This window comes from Mucor velutinosus, assembly GCF_035048745.1.
Source record: "Mucor velutinosus strain NIH1002 chromosome Unknown tig00001544, whole genome shotgun sequence".
NCBI lineage: Eukaryota > Fungi > Mucoromycota > Mucoromycetes > Mucorales > Mucoraceae > Mucor > Mucor velutinosus.
In genome coordinates this window covers 1,520,331-1,535,921 of record NW_027041908.1, presented here as the reverse complement: position 1 = coordinate 1,535,921, position 15,591 = coordinate 1,520,331, and the positions used below count along the sequence as shown (strand labels likewise).

General features: G+C 41.2%; 5 protein-coding genes across 5 annotated transcripts; all 5 read right to left on the bottom strand.

Moving 5' to 3' along the window:
* Positions 1-191: 191 nt before the first annotated feature.
* On the bottom strand, positions 192-635 carry ATC70_005813 (uncharacterized protein; the record flags this gene model as incomplete). Its single annotated transcript, XM_064825096.1, has 1 exon — positions 192-635. One exon carries the CDS (start codon positions 633-635, stop codon positions 192-194), a length of 444 nt encoding a protein of 147 aa, XP_064680473.1.
* A 1,989-nt stretch (positions 636-2,624) lies between these two features.
* SCO1_2 (Cu-binding protein) lies at positions 2,625-2,927 on the bottom strand (the record flags this gene model as incomplete). The annotated part of the gene is made up of 1 exon (XM_064825095.1): positions 2,625-2,927. One exon carries the CDS (start codon positions 2,925-2,927, stop codon positions 2,625-2,627), a length of 303 nt encoding a protein of 100 aa, XP_064680472.1.
* A 636-nt stretch (positions 2,928-3,563) lies between these two features.
* ATC70_005811 (uncharacterized protein) lies at positions 3,564-4,178 on the bottom strand (the record flags this gene model as incomplete). The annotated part of the gene is made up of 1 exon (XM_064825094.1): positions 3,564-4,178. One exon carries the CDS (start codon positions 4,176-4,178, stop codon positions 3,564-3,566), a length of 615 nt encoding a protein of 204 aa, XP_064680471.1.
* A 657-nt stretch (positions 4,179-4,835) lies between these two features.
* ATC70_005810 (C2H2-type domain-containing protein) lies at positions 4,836-9,524 on the bottom strand (the record flags this gene model as incomplete). The annotated part of the gene is made up of 5 exons (XM_064825093.1): positions 4,836-5,105; positions 5,161-7,475; positions 7,530-8,943; positions 9,030-9,241; positions 9,314-9,524. The coding sequence occupies 5 exons, from the start codon at positions 9,522-9,524 to the stop codon at positions 4,836-4,838; spliced, it is 4,422 nt and encodes a 1,473-aa protein (XP_064680470.1).
* A 4,558-nt stretch (positions 9,525-14,082) lies between these two features.
* Positions 14,083-15,521, bottom strand: ATC70_005809 (uncharacterized protein; the record flags this gene model as incomplete). Its single annotated transcript, XM_064825092.1, has 5 exons — positions 14,083-14,623; positions 14,687-14,871; positions 14,935-15,136; positions 15,193-15,383; positions 15,444-15,521. The coding sequence occupies 5 exons, from the start codon at positions 15,519-15,521 to the stop codon at positions 14,083-14,085; spliced, it is 1,197 nt and encodes a 398-aa protein (XP_064680469.1).
* Positions 15,522-15,591: the final 70 nt, after the last annotated feature.

Sequence of the window (15,591 nt, the reverse complement as noted above, 5' to 3'; positions counted from 1 at the left end):
CGATAGAAGCCTGCGTCACCTCACTGCAGTAAAACATAATCAAACATAGCGTGGTGAAAAGGCGACATTACAAATAAAATTAAAGTGTATAAGATGGTTTACTCGAACAATTTATTCAATACTGGTGATTAATAAATGGGTAATAATGGTAAAAGGATGATATGATATCCCATTGTAGAGCAGGGTACAAATTAGCGACGCAAGGCCTTGGCATAACCGCTCTCATTGACTTCATTTTCATCAGCCTCCTCCTCATCAGGCTCGTTTTCATTCTCGTCAGCCTCATGCTCATCAGCTTCATTCTCGTTTTCATCAGCTTCCTTTTCATCAGGCTCGTTTTCATTCTCGTCAGCCTCATTTTCATCTTCTTCCTCCTCATCAGGCTCGTTCTCACTGCGACGGTGTACACGGCGAGCAGCACGGGCAAGATCTCTACGAGACAAGACGACACGCTTTGAGTTGGCAACATTGGCACGGAGATTTCCGAGGACATCATTGACCCTGACATTATTGGCGATACCGGAAGCAGTGTTGTGGGCCGCGACATCCAGATCAGAGACATGAACAGTGTCAGAAGCAGTAGTAGAGGCTACCAAGGCAACGAGTAAACCAAGAGAAATGTATTTGATTTGCATTGTATATGGATGAATCCAAGTGTTGTAGGATAAAGTTTATCTTTTTTAATGAAAATCTAGCTTCTTTTTATATTTTCTTCGCTCAGTGGGTTCATTATACGCTAGATTCATCCCGCTATCCTCATCAAGCGTATAGCAAATATGTAGGTACATGCTATCTCTTTGAAAGATAAAACAGAAATCTATTATCATTCAACCTGCATTATGTATTGGTGGATCCTTGTCTAATGGTGGTGATGAACAAGAAGCACTTGCTCTGATTTACAGTGCATTTGGACTAGTATACAGGGAGTGAGGGGGGGGGGGCGTTTGTATATGTATATGTATATGCGATTTGTCGTGTAAATTACAAACAGTATATGCTTATCTCGAAGTTGGTGATTCTCCCAAGAGGCAATGTGAGCAGAAATATTGAGCATAGGTTTGGTGAGAATAGCGTATGAAATGAATGATGCACACAGAGTTTATACACTTGTTTGAATATTTGCAATTGAGCGCTCCTGCAGTGGATTGATCTGATCGAAATGAATGCTTTTATACTATGTACTTTACGAATGTTTTTAAAATGAATACGTCGCTTCGATTATGTTCCTAAAATGCTGGGATGGATGAGTCGAAATGGGGCTCTTCAGATAACTTAAGGATTATATCAGATTAAGGGCGGTATCAAAATAGAACATGTACTTTGCAAGTTCAAGATTGCAAGAATTCTTCGCAAAGTATATGGATGCCTTGCAGTGGCTTCTGAATAAGAAAGGTGCCACATAATACTAGTTTAGCGACTGCTGCATTATGTGTCTGAGCCGTGTATCTGCGCTGTTTTGTTTGTCTTTGTACAACAATGCAGTGTACATCAATGCAATACTGGACGAGTGCTATTGTCAGTATACATAATAGTCGCAGTATTTTATTTGACATGGCGCAACTCACTCTTCTGAAAGGCCTCTTAATTGTAATTGCCCTTTGCTCACACATTATAACTTTGATACGTAATTGAATTTTCGATAGTAAGAAAGACATCAAAACCTTGCAACATATGAAAGATTTTACATCATGTTACAATCGCTTTTTATATTTCATAAGTATGAGTATAAACCTGCTTTCTAGTAACTGCTCGATTCTTTCGAGAAAAGATATGATCGAAAGCAACTTTTATTTTCAAGAATTAGCAAGTAAAAATCATGAAATTTTGGATATTTAAGGATTCTCTTATAGGCTATCTTATCTGACCTCACAGAATTAAAGCTTGTATGTACAATTGTTGAGCATTTACGTAAAAACTGCCCCTTTTTACAAGTGATCGCTAGAGTGTAATGGCTACTAGTCCAAGCAATTGTGGTCAACATATAAGCGCTTCAGAATAGCATCTCAGTATACATTTCTTAGTGGGTATGCATTTGCAACCAGCACCAGATAGATGATCGGATATAAATGTCATGCTCACCGTGGTAGAAATAGGAGGCCTTGGCTTGTGATTATATACTAGAGTAGTTGATATGGTGGATGATCTGCAGTGCGTCAAGATGGAATGTATGGAATCTGCATGCACCATGCAAGTTCAACAAACGTCTAGACTCAAAGAAACCTCTTAGTTTTCCATCTCTTGGAGTATGGGCCGATATACTATATGTCGATACATATGCGCATTTCACCATCATCAAAGCAATTCAATATACTAAATGCACAGCATCAGAATGACTCACTCGTTTGCTGTAAAGAACTTTGGTTCTCTCAAGTATCTCATACATATAGTGAAGCTGTATATGATTTTCTCTCATTTCCTACAAATCACAGTCTTGATTGCATATGCCTCCTCCTAAACTGCATTATTGTACCAGAATAGCTTTTGTATCATATAGATAGCAACGAGAAAACTATCGTGTATGGTTTCAAGTATAGGTGTGTAGGTTTATTAAAGTATTTACTGCTTGGAGTAGTGCATAACCCCAAAGAATACAGAGATTGCTGCGCGTATCCCATTTTGCCAAATTACATTTGTTCTTCTTCATCCTCATCCTCCTCTTCTTCATCCTCCTCTTCTTCATCAGCCTCGGGCTCTTGCTCAGCACGACGAGCAATGCGGGCAACCTGCTCGCCAGACAGGGCACTACGCTTCTTGTTGGCAACATTGACACGTGCATCATTGAGGACGTCCTTGATCTTGAGATTGTTGGCGATACACGAAGCAGTATTCTTGGCACTGACGTTGGTGTCTTCAACCTTGATGACACCAGCAGAAGCCATGGAAACAGCAGCCAAGAGTAAACCGACAGTAAGGAATTTGATTTGCATTTTGTATGATAGAGATGTGTTGTATTGAATGAAGAAAAGGCCCCTTGTAAGTTGAAAATCTTGTCTTTATATACTCTAGAAAAGAGTAGCACATGTTGTTTTGCAATGCCTTGACAAGCTGAAAGATCAGCATCCTCTTTATGTATAAATGTGTCTACTCCATAAAACAGGTTATCCCTTAAAAGCCTGTATAGCAACCGTATACATACAACAGCGGCTTTACTGTTGTCCTTTATTTGGCGGCAGAAGTTCATATATGATATCAATACATTGGATGGATCAAATCCATTCACCGTGAGTATACCATTTGAAATACTAGGCGGTTTAAGCTACTGAACATGACACCTTGTGATGGGCTTTTCCTCACAGTAGAAGCGATATTGATTATGTGTCAAATATGTACTCCTATTTACGTTTTGGGTAACTTCCATCAAGCATTGCAGTGCCTGTATATCGTCATGTTTGTAGTGTTGCGCTTAAATGCATAAATGATACATTATTTTAGGAGATCAAGCTATATGTACTACCAAACGTGCTTTTTGATATAATGGTAGTTTATTTGAACAATTTATTATGATGTTGTAACAATGTAAATTAAGTGTATTAATGTGTAAGAATAAAATGGTATAATATGATTTAAATGAGAGCGTCAGTGAGCCCGTCAGTAAGTCCACCACTAGATGATGCAGTACCAGCAGTATTCGCTTCACAACCTGAACCCAACAAGCCTCCGCCACCAAGCAAACCGCTGGCAAGATCACGCTTTGATAATTTGGAGACAGTTTGTTCATCAACCTCGTCCTCATCCTCGTCCTCATCTTGCTCCCATTCACGACGACGCATGGCTTTGCTAGCACTGCTTTCATCGACTTCATTCTCATCAGCCTCTTCTTCATCAGCTTCATTTTCGTTTTCGTCCTCTTCTTCTTCATCACGCTCGTTTTCGTTTTCATCGGCCTCGTCCTCATCCTCTTCTTCTTCATCACGCTCATTCTCGCTACGACGATTATGGCGGTGATGATGCATGTGGCTGACGGTGCGAGCAACCTTTCTGCGGGACAAGACACTGCGCTTCTTGGAGGCCACATTGACATTGAGATTGTTAAGTACATCCTCGACCTTGAGATTGTTGAGGAGACAAGAGCCAGTGTTGTGAGCTCCTACGTTGGTATCAGAGACTTTGACAGTATCAGCAGCAACCAAAGTGGCAGCAAGAGCGATTAAACCAACAGAAAGAAATTTAATCTGCATATTATTTGTATGGTTTGTTTTTGAAGGAAAACGTTTATTTTGCTTGATTGCTTATATATACAACTGGTGTACGATGCTACAGGGAGATCTATGGTTCAAGAGTCAATATGCTTTTGTTGAATTCGTCGCTTGTTTCTTTGATTTACAGTTGATTCTATCATCAATTGATCTGCATTAGTGAACAAGCACAGAGCCATTTTGATCTGCATTGCTCATGCGTATCAGCTTAAACATGCTGCGGTCCTTTGCTCCTTTGCTGTGATTCCATCGATGATCAATTTGAATACTGGCTAATCAAAACATTGAAACATGGGTACAAGGAATCTAGAGGCACATCTCTCGATCGCTGGATTGCAATGTGGAAAATAGAGTGGCTACGATAGTATCACTGCAATTGCCTATCAATATGTGTGGCATCGATGTCTTTTATGGCTGATTGTTATACCACCAATGATTTAATACTTCTCTCTCAATGTGCGTTCCTGAATATATCTCTGACAAGCGCAAAACGGATGCCTCCTTGATGCAAGCAACTCACAGAGTAAGTGTGCCCCTTTGCTTACATGATCGACTTTGTTGTAGGGTAGATTTACTAATAAGTGAATTACATTTATTATATTTAGAGTAGTGTACATTGATTGATACATATAGTGCATTCTAACGTCTTCCCTTACGCTTCCAGTACACCAAAGCGCCAAAGCAGAATACATTGAATACAAAGAAAGCGATAATGATGCCCAAGTTTCTCCACTTGTGTGCAGCACTCCAGCCAAATGTAGTCGAGTAGAATTCCTCGCCACTATTGAAGGAACAGTAACCACACAATTCAGGCTGAACAGCGTCTGGATTGTCAATATAACCAGGAGCTCCGTACGAAAAGAAGTTATTGGTATAGTCTCGACATGTTTGATTAGGAGGAGGGAGGAACTAATGTCTAGATGTTAATAATGCGTTGATAACGTGACCACAAAGTGTAATATACCTTGAGTAGATCCTTGTCAGTGCAATGCACATTGATGTGCGATAGTTCGTTAGTAGCCAGACCTTCGATAAAGTAGTGGAACGGATTAAGCCAGTACATCCAGCTGCTCCAGAAGCGAGGCATTGCCTTCTCAGGCTGCATAAAACCAGCAAACAAGATGAGCATGGAGATGACAAGTGGGTTGATCACAGCAGCCATGGTAGGGTTCTCAGCAACAGATGCAATGACAAAGCCCAAAGTGACAGCCCAAAAGACAAAGAAGATCAAGACCAAGTAAAAGTAGCCTACTGCCTCCGAAGTGTTTGTCAAGCCTGCAGTCCAGTAAAAGCCAAACATAAAGAAGGCTGCCAAGAATAGGATATAGGGGATTTCAACCAGAATGACCGAAATGGTAAACGGTATCCAGCCATAAAAGCGAGACGCGTACTCTCTGCGGAAATACAGACGTTCTGTCATAAATTTGGGCTGTGCAAGAATGATGAGGATATTGGCCATCAAAAAGGACGAGAACAGAGCAAACAAGCGACTCTGCAAGTCAGAAACACTGTTTCCCAGCTTCCAGTAGGTAAAACCAGTGAGCAAAGAGGTAAACATAATGGTAGTAAAACGGCCAATGTTGTAATCGGGTGATCGCCAGTAAGCCAAAGCCATGCGCTTATGAACAAGCCAGAATTGAGTCCACATGGGTGTGGCATAGGTGAGTGCATGTCTCTGAGGGTTTTGGTCCGCATTTTGGTGTACTGACTCAAGCTCTTGCTCCAACTGCTTGGCTTCCTGTGAGTGCTCCCATACCTCGGCCCAGTCTTGCTTGGCTTTACCCGCCGTACCAGCACCAACCACCTCCAGGATATATTCAGCAGGATTAGCAGCAGGCGAACACTTGGGACCACCATTCTTTTCAAAATAGTCAATCATGATACGAGCATCTTCACCAATCTCGCCATGGTAAGCAGTACGTCCTCCACGCACAAGAAGCAACAGATGGTCAAAGTGATCAAACAAGATGGCAGAGGGTTGATGAATGGTACAAAGCACAGGCCAGCCAGCATCCGCCAATTTACGAATGAAGCGAATAATGTTGAAAGAGGACTGAGCATCCAGACCAGACGTAGGCTCATCCAAGAACAGCAACTGAGGCTTACCTACTAGCTCCATGCCAATAGTCAAACGTTTGCGCTCTTCCACAGAGATACCAAAGCCGTGATCCACTTCTCCCACTTGAGCATCAGCAATGTCTTCCATTTCAAGCAAATGAATGATCTGTTCAACATAGCTGTCCTTTTCGTGTTGAGGTGTGTCATAGGGTTGACGCAGATTAGCAGAGAATTGGAGAGCTTCGCGCACAGTAACTGCTGGCTGATGAATATCCATTTGCTCACAGTAGCCAGTAATACGCTCAAAATCATTGATCAAGGCTTCACCATTGAGATAAAGGCGGCCATCCACCTTACCAATGGTCTTGCGCTTGGCCAGTACATCCAAAAGAGTAGTTTTACCAGCACCAGAGGAGCCCATTAGCGCTGTCAGGTTACCCGGCCTGACGACGCCAGAGATGGAATTCAACAGTTGGAGTTCGCCGCCTTTGATGGGCACTGAATAGTTGACATTTTGCCATGAAAACGTAGTGCCATTAGAGATTTGCTCCATGGTCTCGACTTTATTTGCTTGCTTGCGACGCTGGTCTACGATTTCCTCTTGTGAACGAGCCTTGGGAGCCTTGCCTGGGACATAGAGCTTTGTGAGAGAGCCAATCTTGTTGACAGCACGGAATTCCATGGCCAAAGCAGTAAGCACAGTAAACAGCAGAAAGAAGCCTACCACAGCAACAAAGTCAGGTGCCCATAAATGTCTCGCATCCCACTGAAGCTTGGTAATCAGGTAATCGTCACCAAGCACAAAATTCTGTCCAGGATGACCGCCTGTCATGGTGCACACCTTGTAGTCCCAGAGGTCATAGCCTGGACCATACGGCACCGAGTTGCCAGCACCTTCACACGAGTATTCTTGGCCCTTCATCTCGTTAATCAGCAGTGTCTTGTAGCCATAAGCGATAGGACTGATCCAGTAGATCCAGTACAACCAAGGATGCATGTCAGGATACGGGATCACGTAGCCACAGTAAGTGATGGTTGAGATAAAGACGACGCCAGCAAATTGAGTAGCAAAAAAGAAGCTGGATGTGATGGCACCAAACATTCTGAAGAAGCCATTCATGCACATATTGACAAAGAATAACGTAATAAAGAAGGTAAAGAATCTGCCAGCGCTTAAATTAAGGCCCATCAAGAAGTAAGCACATAATTCAAACAACAGCACTATAGACATTGAATGAGTATACAATTTTTAAAGTGTGTAAAGGGTCAACATACCTTGAACAAGTGCGTACGGAATATCCATGACCACCTGAGCAATATAGAATGCAGAGGGTCGATAAAGTGCATACTGCTTGTGTTTCTCCAATATAGGCCGGCCCATTAGGAAATTCACCAGCTCGGTCTGTGATACTAGCGCATTGAATAATACGCTGAAGAAAACTGCGCCAGCTCTCGAAAACGCACTGCTTCCATCTTTTGGCAGGTTGTAAAAGCAAGAAGCTGTAATCAGAGATTGAATCAAGATGGTACCATAACGAGAGATCAGTGCTGGCATGTCTTTAATCAGGAGATGGTATTGTCGGATAGTGAGTGCCTTGACTTGTTGGTAAAAGGAGGCAATGAACGGGGATCGATTGGAAGCACGCTTTTGATGCTCTTGATTCATGGCCTCTTTGAACGTCTCTGAGGGTCGTTCCTTTTCTATCAGCTCTTGGTATGCTTGCAGTTCTTGCATCATGGCTTGGTACATGGGCGAGGCGTAGAACACAGACTGAAATTGCTCGCCGCACACCGGCACTTTGTCTTCGTAGCCTTCTCTGATTTCACGCTCCAATGGGTTACAGATACCAGTCAGGAAATCAGGTGTTGATTTGCGAGGAGGACAATAGAAGCCAAGGTCTTCAAAGTACTGCTTGGCAGACGCAACCGGACCAAAGTACAGACAGTAGCCATCATCTAAGAGTATCACCTTGTCAAACAGATTGAATATGCTGTTGGAAGCTTGATACAATGTAGCCACTGTGGTCTTCTTAAAGACATCTGTCATGATGCGGAGCGATCTAACAAAATCCAGGGCAGACGCAGCATCCAAGCCTCGTGTTGAGCAATCCCAACAATTGATGGTGCTTTGTGTCGTCATTTGCTCTGCAATGGAGAGTCGCTTTCTTTCACCACCTGATAACCCACGGAAGAAGGGGTTTCCTACCATGGTGTCCATCTGCTTTGTCAGTCCCAGCATATTGCCCAGCATATACAAAATCTTGTTGATAAACTCCTTTTTGGATTCATTGGGTAGACGTGTGCCTGGTGTCTTTGTACGTAGTGCGAATTGCAGTGTCTGTTTAGTTGTGAGTGTGGGGTAATGTTGATCTTCCTCCGAGTTATAGCAAGTCTGACCATGGAAATACTTTGCAAATGTATCATGATCGAATCCGCCATAGCTCACAGTTCCCTTGATATCGGTAAACGAGCTTCGCATGTTGGAGATGATACGCAGCAAGGTAGTACATCCTGATCCAGGTCTTCCGAGCAGAAGAAGCATTTCTTGATCTTTACAGAATCCAGACAGATTCTTCAAAATCACTTTTTTAGGCTGCTTGGCTCCAACACCAAATCTTTTCCAGAATTGGATGTTCTTGAGTAAGCCACTGATGACGGTAGGTATAGTAAAGGCTTCAGCGCCTAATCCCTGATAACAATAATAAATAGGCAGTAATGTTAGTCATACACAACTCGCTAGCAATGTCCGGCTCTCTCCCTCTCTGTATCACATACCTCGACCGATAGATCCTTCCAGATGACACCCAGATGCTTCAATTGATGGCCAGCCTCCTTACGATCGTCAGACATGCCATGCAAAAAGTTGCTCAAGTTGAAGTCGTTCTCACTAGCTTCGCCTTGTTCTAATTTTTCAGGCGACATGCCAGAGGAACGACGGCTGATATGAGACAACTCTTTCTGTAGTTCATGAAACTCACCAATCGCAGCTATAAAACGAGAGAAATAAACAGTTATGCACGGCGCACTCTTTGATGGTTAGATCGCGATCTTTGACTTACCTTCCACATTGATGTCGTCTCTTTCTATTTCACCAAAATCACCATTTCCAACAAACATATTGTCATCGCCACTGTTGGGATATCTGCCTTCGTCTGTGATGGTGCCTTCCTCTTGAGACTCTGAGATGGAAGATGTCTTGATGACTTCTTGGTGGACATCTCTAGGGGGTGGAGTAGAGGTGTCAGACAGATCTAGTTTCTGATTTGACATTTATCCAGAATGTGTTGGTTTAAAAAAGAAAAGAGAGAAAGAATTGGGTTGATAACAAACAATGTATTTATAGTGTTTTCAATCTCGAAACAAGAGGCACACACATTGTCTATACTGATACGTCGGCTTGTATTTCTTGATCTGCTCAAAAATGGTTACAAGGTTCGCTGTCGGTTGTAATTTTTCCGATCTATCATTACCATGTGTGCATACAAATGGATGTTGCTGCGGGTGGCTATGGTAAACAGCTCTCGTTACACATTGTGCGCTTCACCTGGAGTGCCCCATCATCTCTATGGTTTCCATTTAGAGAATAGATTACGCATTTATAGTCGACTTTTATCTAATACGCAGATCAAGTTAAGCTTATTCTCAATAAACCACTTTTTCAATTTCTTCAAGAAAGTTGACTTGCATGCTTTCAAATAAGCGCTTCATCAGATAAATATGATTTCCCGAAGCAACTTCATCTAATATATACCTTCTCAGAAATGCTGTAGAAAGACATCAAATCGAATCTACTGTTTTGTAGAACTCTGTACCGTTTTTCGCGCTAGAAATGGTTTATGCTTACGAGAGTTTGGCATCTAAAGCCTGAAAAGACGCCAATTTGTGTGATGGCTGTGTGTTGAAATTAATTGCACTTTCTAGGAGTCCATGCCTTGATAAACTTTACGGATTTGGCTTCCTGCTTTGCTCTTGAAATAGCGAATATTGAAATAGGAGGTGAAATTTACACAAGCCATTGTATTTAGGCGTTAATCACTTCCAAATGTCCTGGCCCATTCACTGCATTTTCTTGTCTATGCATGGGCGTCCTTTTGAGCACTTGAGAAGGGAAATCAGACCGATTCAAGAAGGGCTTTGGTGACACTTCTTTCATGATCAGGAGTCAAGTCGTTGCTTGATCACATATCAAGCCATTTCACATATCGCAAAATCGCTTACGTATCATCATGACAATCAAGTTATATACTCATTGTATTTGCAACACAAGGAGGCATAAATAAACTGAGAAGAGCTGCTAATTGCAAGGCAAAATGAGATCAGTTTCACACTGATACGTGATCCCAGGTGTCACCCCAGAGATAATCCAGAATTTGAATGCTTTTCATATGTTTATTTTGGGAGCACCTCTCAGATCAAATGGAAGATTTATCCGAAGTTGACACAGGCAGTTGTAAGCATAATTTAGTCCCACGTCTTCACAATGACTACGGAACAAGAAATCAGATCTCTTTGTCCTGTTTGTTTCTTGATTCTATGGAAAAGATGAATAAATGCGTTCTAGGCTTTTGTTCTAATGTACATGCACTTTACACGTATCTCTTCTTTGTTGTACTGACTGCAATATACAACATGAGTCAAAAACAAGATATTCGAGGTTCAAATTAAGAATACACTCTCTATTTATGTCAAATGGCTACTGATGTTTCACAATGGCAAAATGGATTATTAATTCAAGACGGGATCAACACACTATTTGGCCGTCGTTTTAAATTTGATAAAATTGAAAACCAAACAGCCAGCATTAAGGAGGGGCTGAGCCCCTCCTCCAAGAACATAACGCATCTAATTCTGAATTTAGTAACATTGACCTATAAGAGGGTTCTGCTGTAACGAAGCAAAGGTGAAAACCATGAATTTCAGGCAGCAAATCCGGCTGCTCATTTCCTCCACTGTTAATAAGGAAACCCAGCAGCATAATGCATCAAAAGTTGCATGAATTAGCATTACCAAAATCAATATGTCTACTACTCGAATTAGAAGTTGCACAGGCTGCAGAACTGCCCTTCCAGAAGGTTTCAGCTACCAAAAATGTGATTCATGCCGTGTAAATAAAAGCTATACAGCAAAAGCATAACCAAATTTGACAGCTTTCAAGCCTTCATATCTTGACATGTAGGCCTTTCTGAACCACCGGAATAACGCCAAACAATTGCAGTTGAGTAGTAGTAACTTCCTGGCACCTTTGCTCAACTTTTTGGGCCAAAAAAAAAATATGGTCAAAAATCGATCAAAAACCATGAGGTACCCCTCATGGTTTTCATCGAAATTTAAGCGATCGCGTTTTTTACCTCGAAAATGAAGACCTTTACTATGGTATATATCAAATCAAAATGTTTCTCTCGATTCAAAGCAATCTCTGAAACCACGTTTATGAGGTTTTCATATGCAAAATTTCGACTTTTTCGCTAAAAACCTCATTTTATACTTTACCAAATTGCTCTATAATCTCAATCAAAACACTTATTACAATTAGCACCATTGGAAGCGTCTTGAAAAGTACTTCAAGAATGTATTAGGAAGCATATGGTGATTATCACAGTTTATATAGTCGAATATCACAGAATAGATTAAAGAGGTCGAAAAAGACGATATCTGTCCAATCTTGAGCAGAAAAAAAAATGAGCTGCGTTTGAACCAATTTTAGCGGGCGTCGCTCCTGCTGGCTGGCCCAAATGCCTTTCTGATGATGATAATAATGATTAGGATGCTGATTAAATGTGGATCATAAACTTGAAAGGATAATCGCTTAGCCTGAATACTTTTCTGGGAAGTTTTGCCTCATAAAGATGTCTTTTTCAATGACAATATCTCAAAAAAGTCGCTGTAGATCTTACGCAAATCATGTATTTACATATGACCAGCGTTATGTCACCATCTTAAGGGCATCGGCATCAGCAGCGGCGGATAGCAATGACAATTCTACTATCAGAACATAAAGATTGTGGTGTAAAAATGCTGCATAAGACTTGACTTTTCTTTCACATCATTTCAATAATAGGCTTCGTTTGATATCAATGTAAGCAAAAAGGGTGCTGAGGGAGATACCACCTCTCCTCCTCCAGGCTCTAATATAACCTTCGCTTACTAAACATTGATCGTTTAAAATCCACTGGATATACCTTGATTTTATTATATTTGATTTGAAATGTCTTCTGCGAGAGCCCGCAGGGCGACGCCATCATCGAGCACAGCGAGAAAGATCGGCTAGTGCATAAATACAAGACTTACGTAAGATCTACAGCGACGACCGCTAAAATTGGTTCAAACGCAGCTCATTTTTTTTTCTGCTCAAGATTGGACAGATATCGTCTTTTTCGACCTCTTTAATCTATTCTGTGATATTCGACTATATAAACTGTGATAATCACCATATGCTTCCTAATACATTCTTGAAGTACTTTTCAAGACGCTTCCAATGGTGCTAATTGTAATAAGTGTTTTGATTGAGATTATAGAGCAATTTGGTAAAGTATAAAATGAGGTTTTTAGCGAAAAAGTCGAAATTTTGCATATGAAAACCTCATAAACGTGGTTTCAGAGATTGCTTTGAATCGAGAGAAACATTTTGATTTGATATATACCATAGTAAAGGTCTTCATTTTCGAGGTAAAAAACGCGATCGCTTAAATTTCGATGAAAACCATGAGGGGTACCTCATGGTTTTTGATCGATTTTTGACCATATTTTTTTTTTGGCCCAAAAAGTTGAGCAAAGGTGCCAGGAAGTTACTACTACTCAACTGCAATTGTTTGGCGTTATTCCGGTGGTTCAGAAAGGCCTACATGTCAAGATATGAAGGCTTGAAAGCTGTCAAATTTGGTTATGCTTTTGCTGTATAGCTTTTATTTACACGGCATGAATCACATTTTTGGTAGCTGAAACCTTCTGGAAGGGCAGTTCTGCAGCCTGTGCAACTTCTAATTCGAGTAGTAGACATATTGATTTTGGTAATGCTAATTCATGCAACTTTTGATGCATTATGCTGCTGGGTTTCCTTATTAACAGTGGAGGAAATGAGCAGCCGGATTTGCTGCCTGAAATTCATGGTTTTCACCTTTGCTTCGTTACAGCAGAACCCTCTTATAGGTCAACGTTGCCGAATGTTAGGTTAGATGCTTAGTTGCCGTGGTTTTTCACCTTCGCTTCGCTACGATAAAACCGCCTCATAATAGCCCAATGTTACCAAATGTTGAATGAGATGCGTTATGCTCTTGGTGGATGAGCTTAACACCTCCTCCAAACCCCCTTCCCAATGCCGGCTTCGTCGGTGGTTTATTCGTCTCAATTCTTTACATTTTTGAAATGATATCATTTGTTTATCTACTTTTTTTTTGAGTATTTTACAGTATATATAATGACAGATGAGGAGCGCCATATGCTTTTAAAGCAAAAAGTATAGCATATATGACTGTATGTATTTTGTTAGAACATCTATGAAGGTTTAATATCCACATTAAGATGGAAAGATTCTTTATTAGAGGCTGTAAATTTTCCAAAAATGTCAATTTAAAACAAAATCGATCTAGTCAATATTCATATTTTCAAACTTCGAACTCATTCAGTCTGGTGGATAAATCGAGATGAAGGCAATTTGGTGAGTGGAACTGTGTATGCTATATAGCATATTGCTTTTTAGCAAAGCTTCAAGTAGCTTTTGTGACTAACTGAAGACTTTCGATAAGAAAAACCGAAAACATGATGATTCCACAGTTATTAAAATGATCGTTAGATTATGGATTTGTATAGTGTAAGAGATAACAGACACGCTTTATTGAGGCTTTCCCTTTTTGAAATCTGCAACCACTTGCTTATATAAATTATCGTCCGTCAAGACATCAGCTGCAGTCATTACAAGACATTTAGATGCACGAAGCGTATCCTTGTGGGCAATCTCTGTCTTGGAGGCGTCTGTAAATTCCTTTGTATGGTTACCAGCATCCGTATGAATAGCGTACATGGGATGAATGCTAGGCACAGTGTAGCTGACATTGCCAAAATCAGTACTTGCCACGACAAGTTGCTCCTCTTCCGTGCGGTCCTTGTAAGTGATGCCCTCCTTCTCCATGTAGCTCTTGAAATTGGCTGCCATGGTGTCATTCATAAAGACATCATCGATGGATCCTATATCGTGCCATTTCATCTTGACTTCACATCCAGAAGCATATGCAGCTCCCTTGAAGCATTGCTCTACTCGAGTTTTGAGGGATTCCAGTTGGTTTTTGGTGAGAGAACGAACGTAGTAAGAGGCAGAAACGTAAGATGGGATCACATTGGGTGCTTCACCACCATTGGTAATAATGCCATGCACTCTATGTATGCACACATTGCGTTAGAACGACTTTAGCAGACTCCAACAAATATCTTTCATGTACCTGTCAGTGGGTAAAATTTGCTGTCTCATCAGGCCTAAGCTAGTAATTGCTTGTACCATGGCGTCCAGGGCATTTACGCCTTCCCATGGTGCCGTACTAGCGTGTGCAGGTTTACCGAAATATTCAATTTTAACATTGTCCAAGGCCAATAGCCTACCGTACAACATATCTTGAGCCATGGGATGCTATGCAGTTACACAGTGTTGCTTTAGTACAATAAACCCGGGAGAAAGATTTCACACACTTACCAACATGAGAGCTACATCGACATTATTCTTAATAAGACCTTCCTTGACAAAATTAATTTTCCCACTGCTACTCTCTTCTGCGGGTGTACCGAATAATACAACTGTGCCCTGAACTAAATTATTATCCATCAATGCTTTCATACTGACAGCACAGGCGACACCTTGAATGGCAATCAGATTATGGCCGCAAGCATGTCCAATGCTGTCATTTACAAGTCAGTTTTGGGTATGTGTGTATGGTTTGTATAGTGTATTTACCCAGGTAATGCATCATATTCACTAGCAAATCCAACACGTCTGCCAGATTCATTGTTGCTGAATATGGCCAAGAAGGACGTCTTGAGTCCAGCCACCTCACGAGTCACCTGGAACCCCTTCTCCTCCATGTAATCGCTCAAGATCTTACAAGCATTGAACTCTTGGTCGCCCAGTTCTGGATTTTCGTGGATCTAAATCAGTAGTAGATGAGCATGAGCAGGTAGTAATTCATGCGCATTCTAGATGTGTACCTTGAGACTGATATCTCGAAGCTCCTTGTCGATACTCTCAATGGTAGATTCAATCGATTGCTTGATAGAGTTGCTCATAGTCGGTTTGTATGTATGGAAAAGAGCAGAGAGAAGATGAAATCATCAGAAACATTTTATGGTAGTGGGA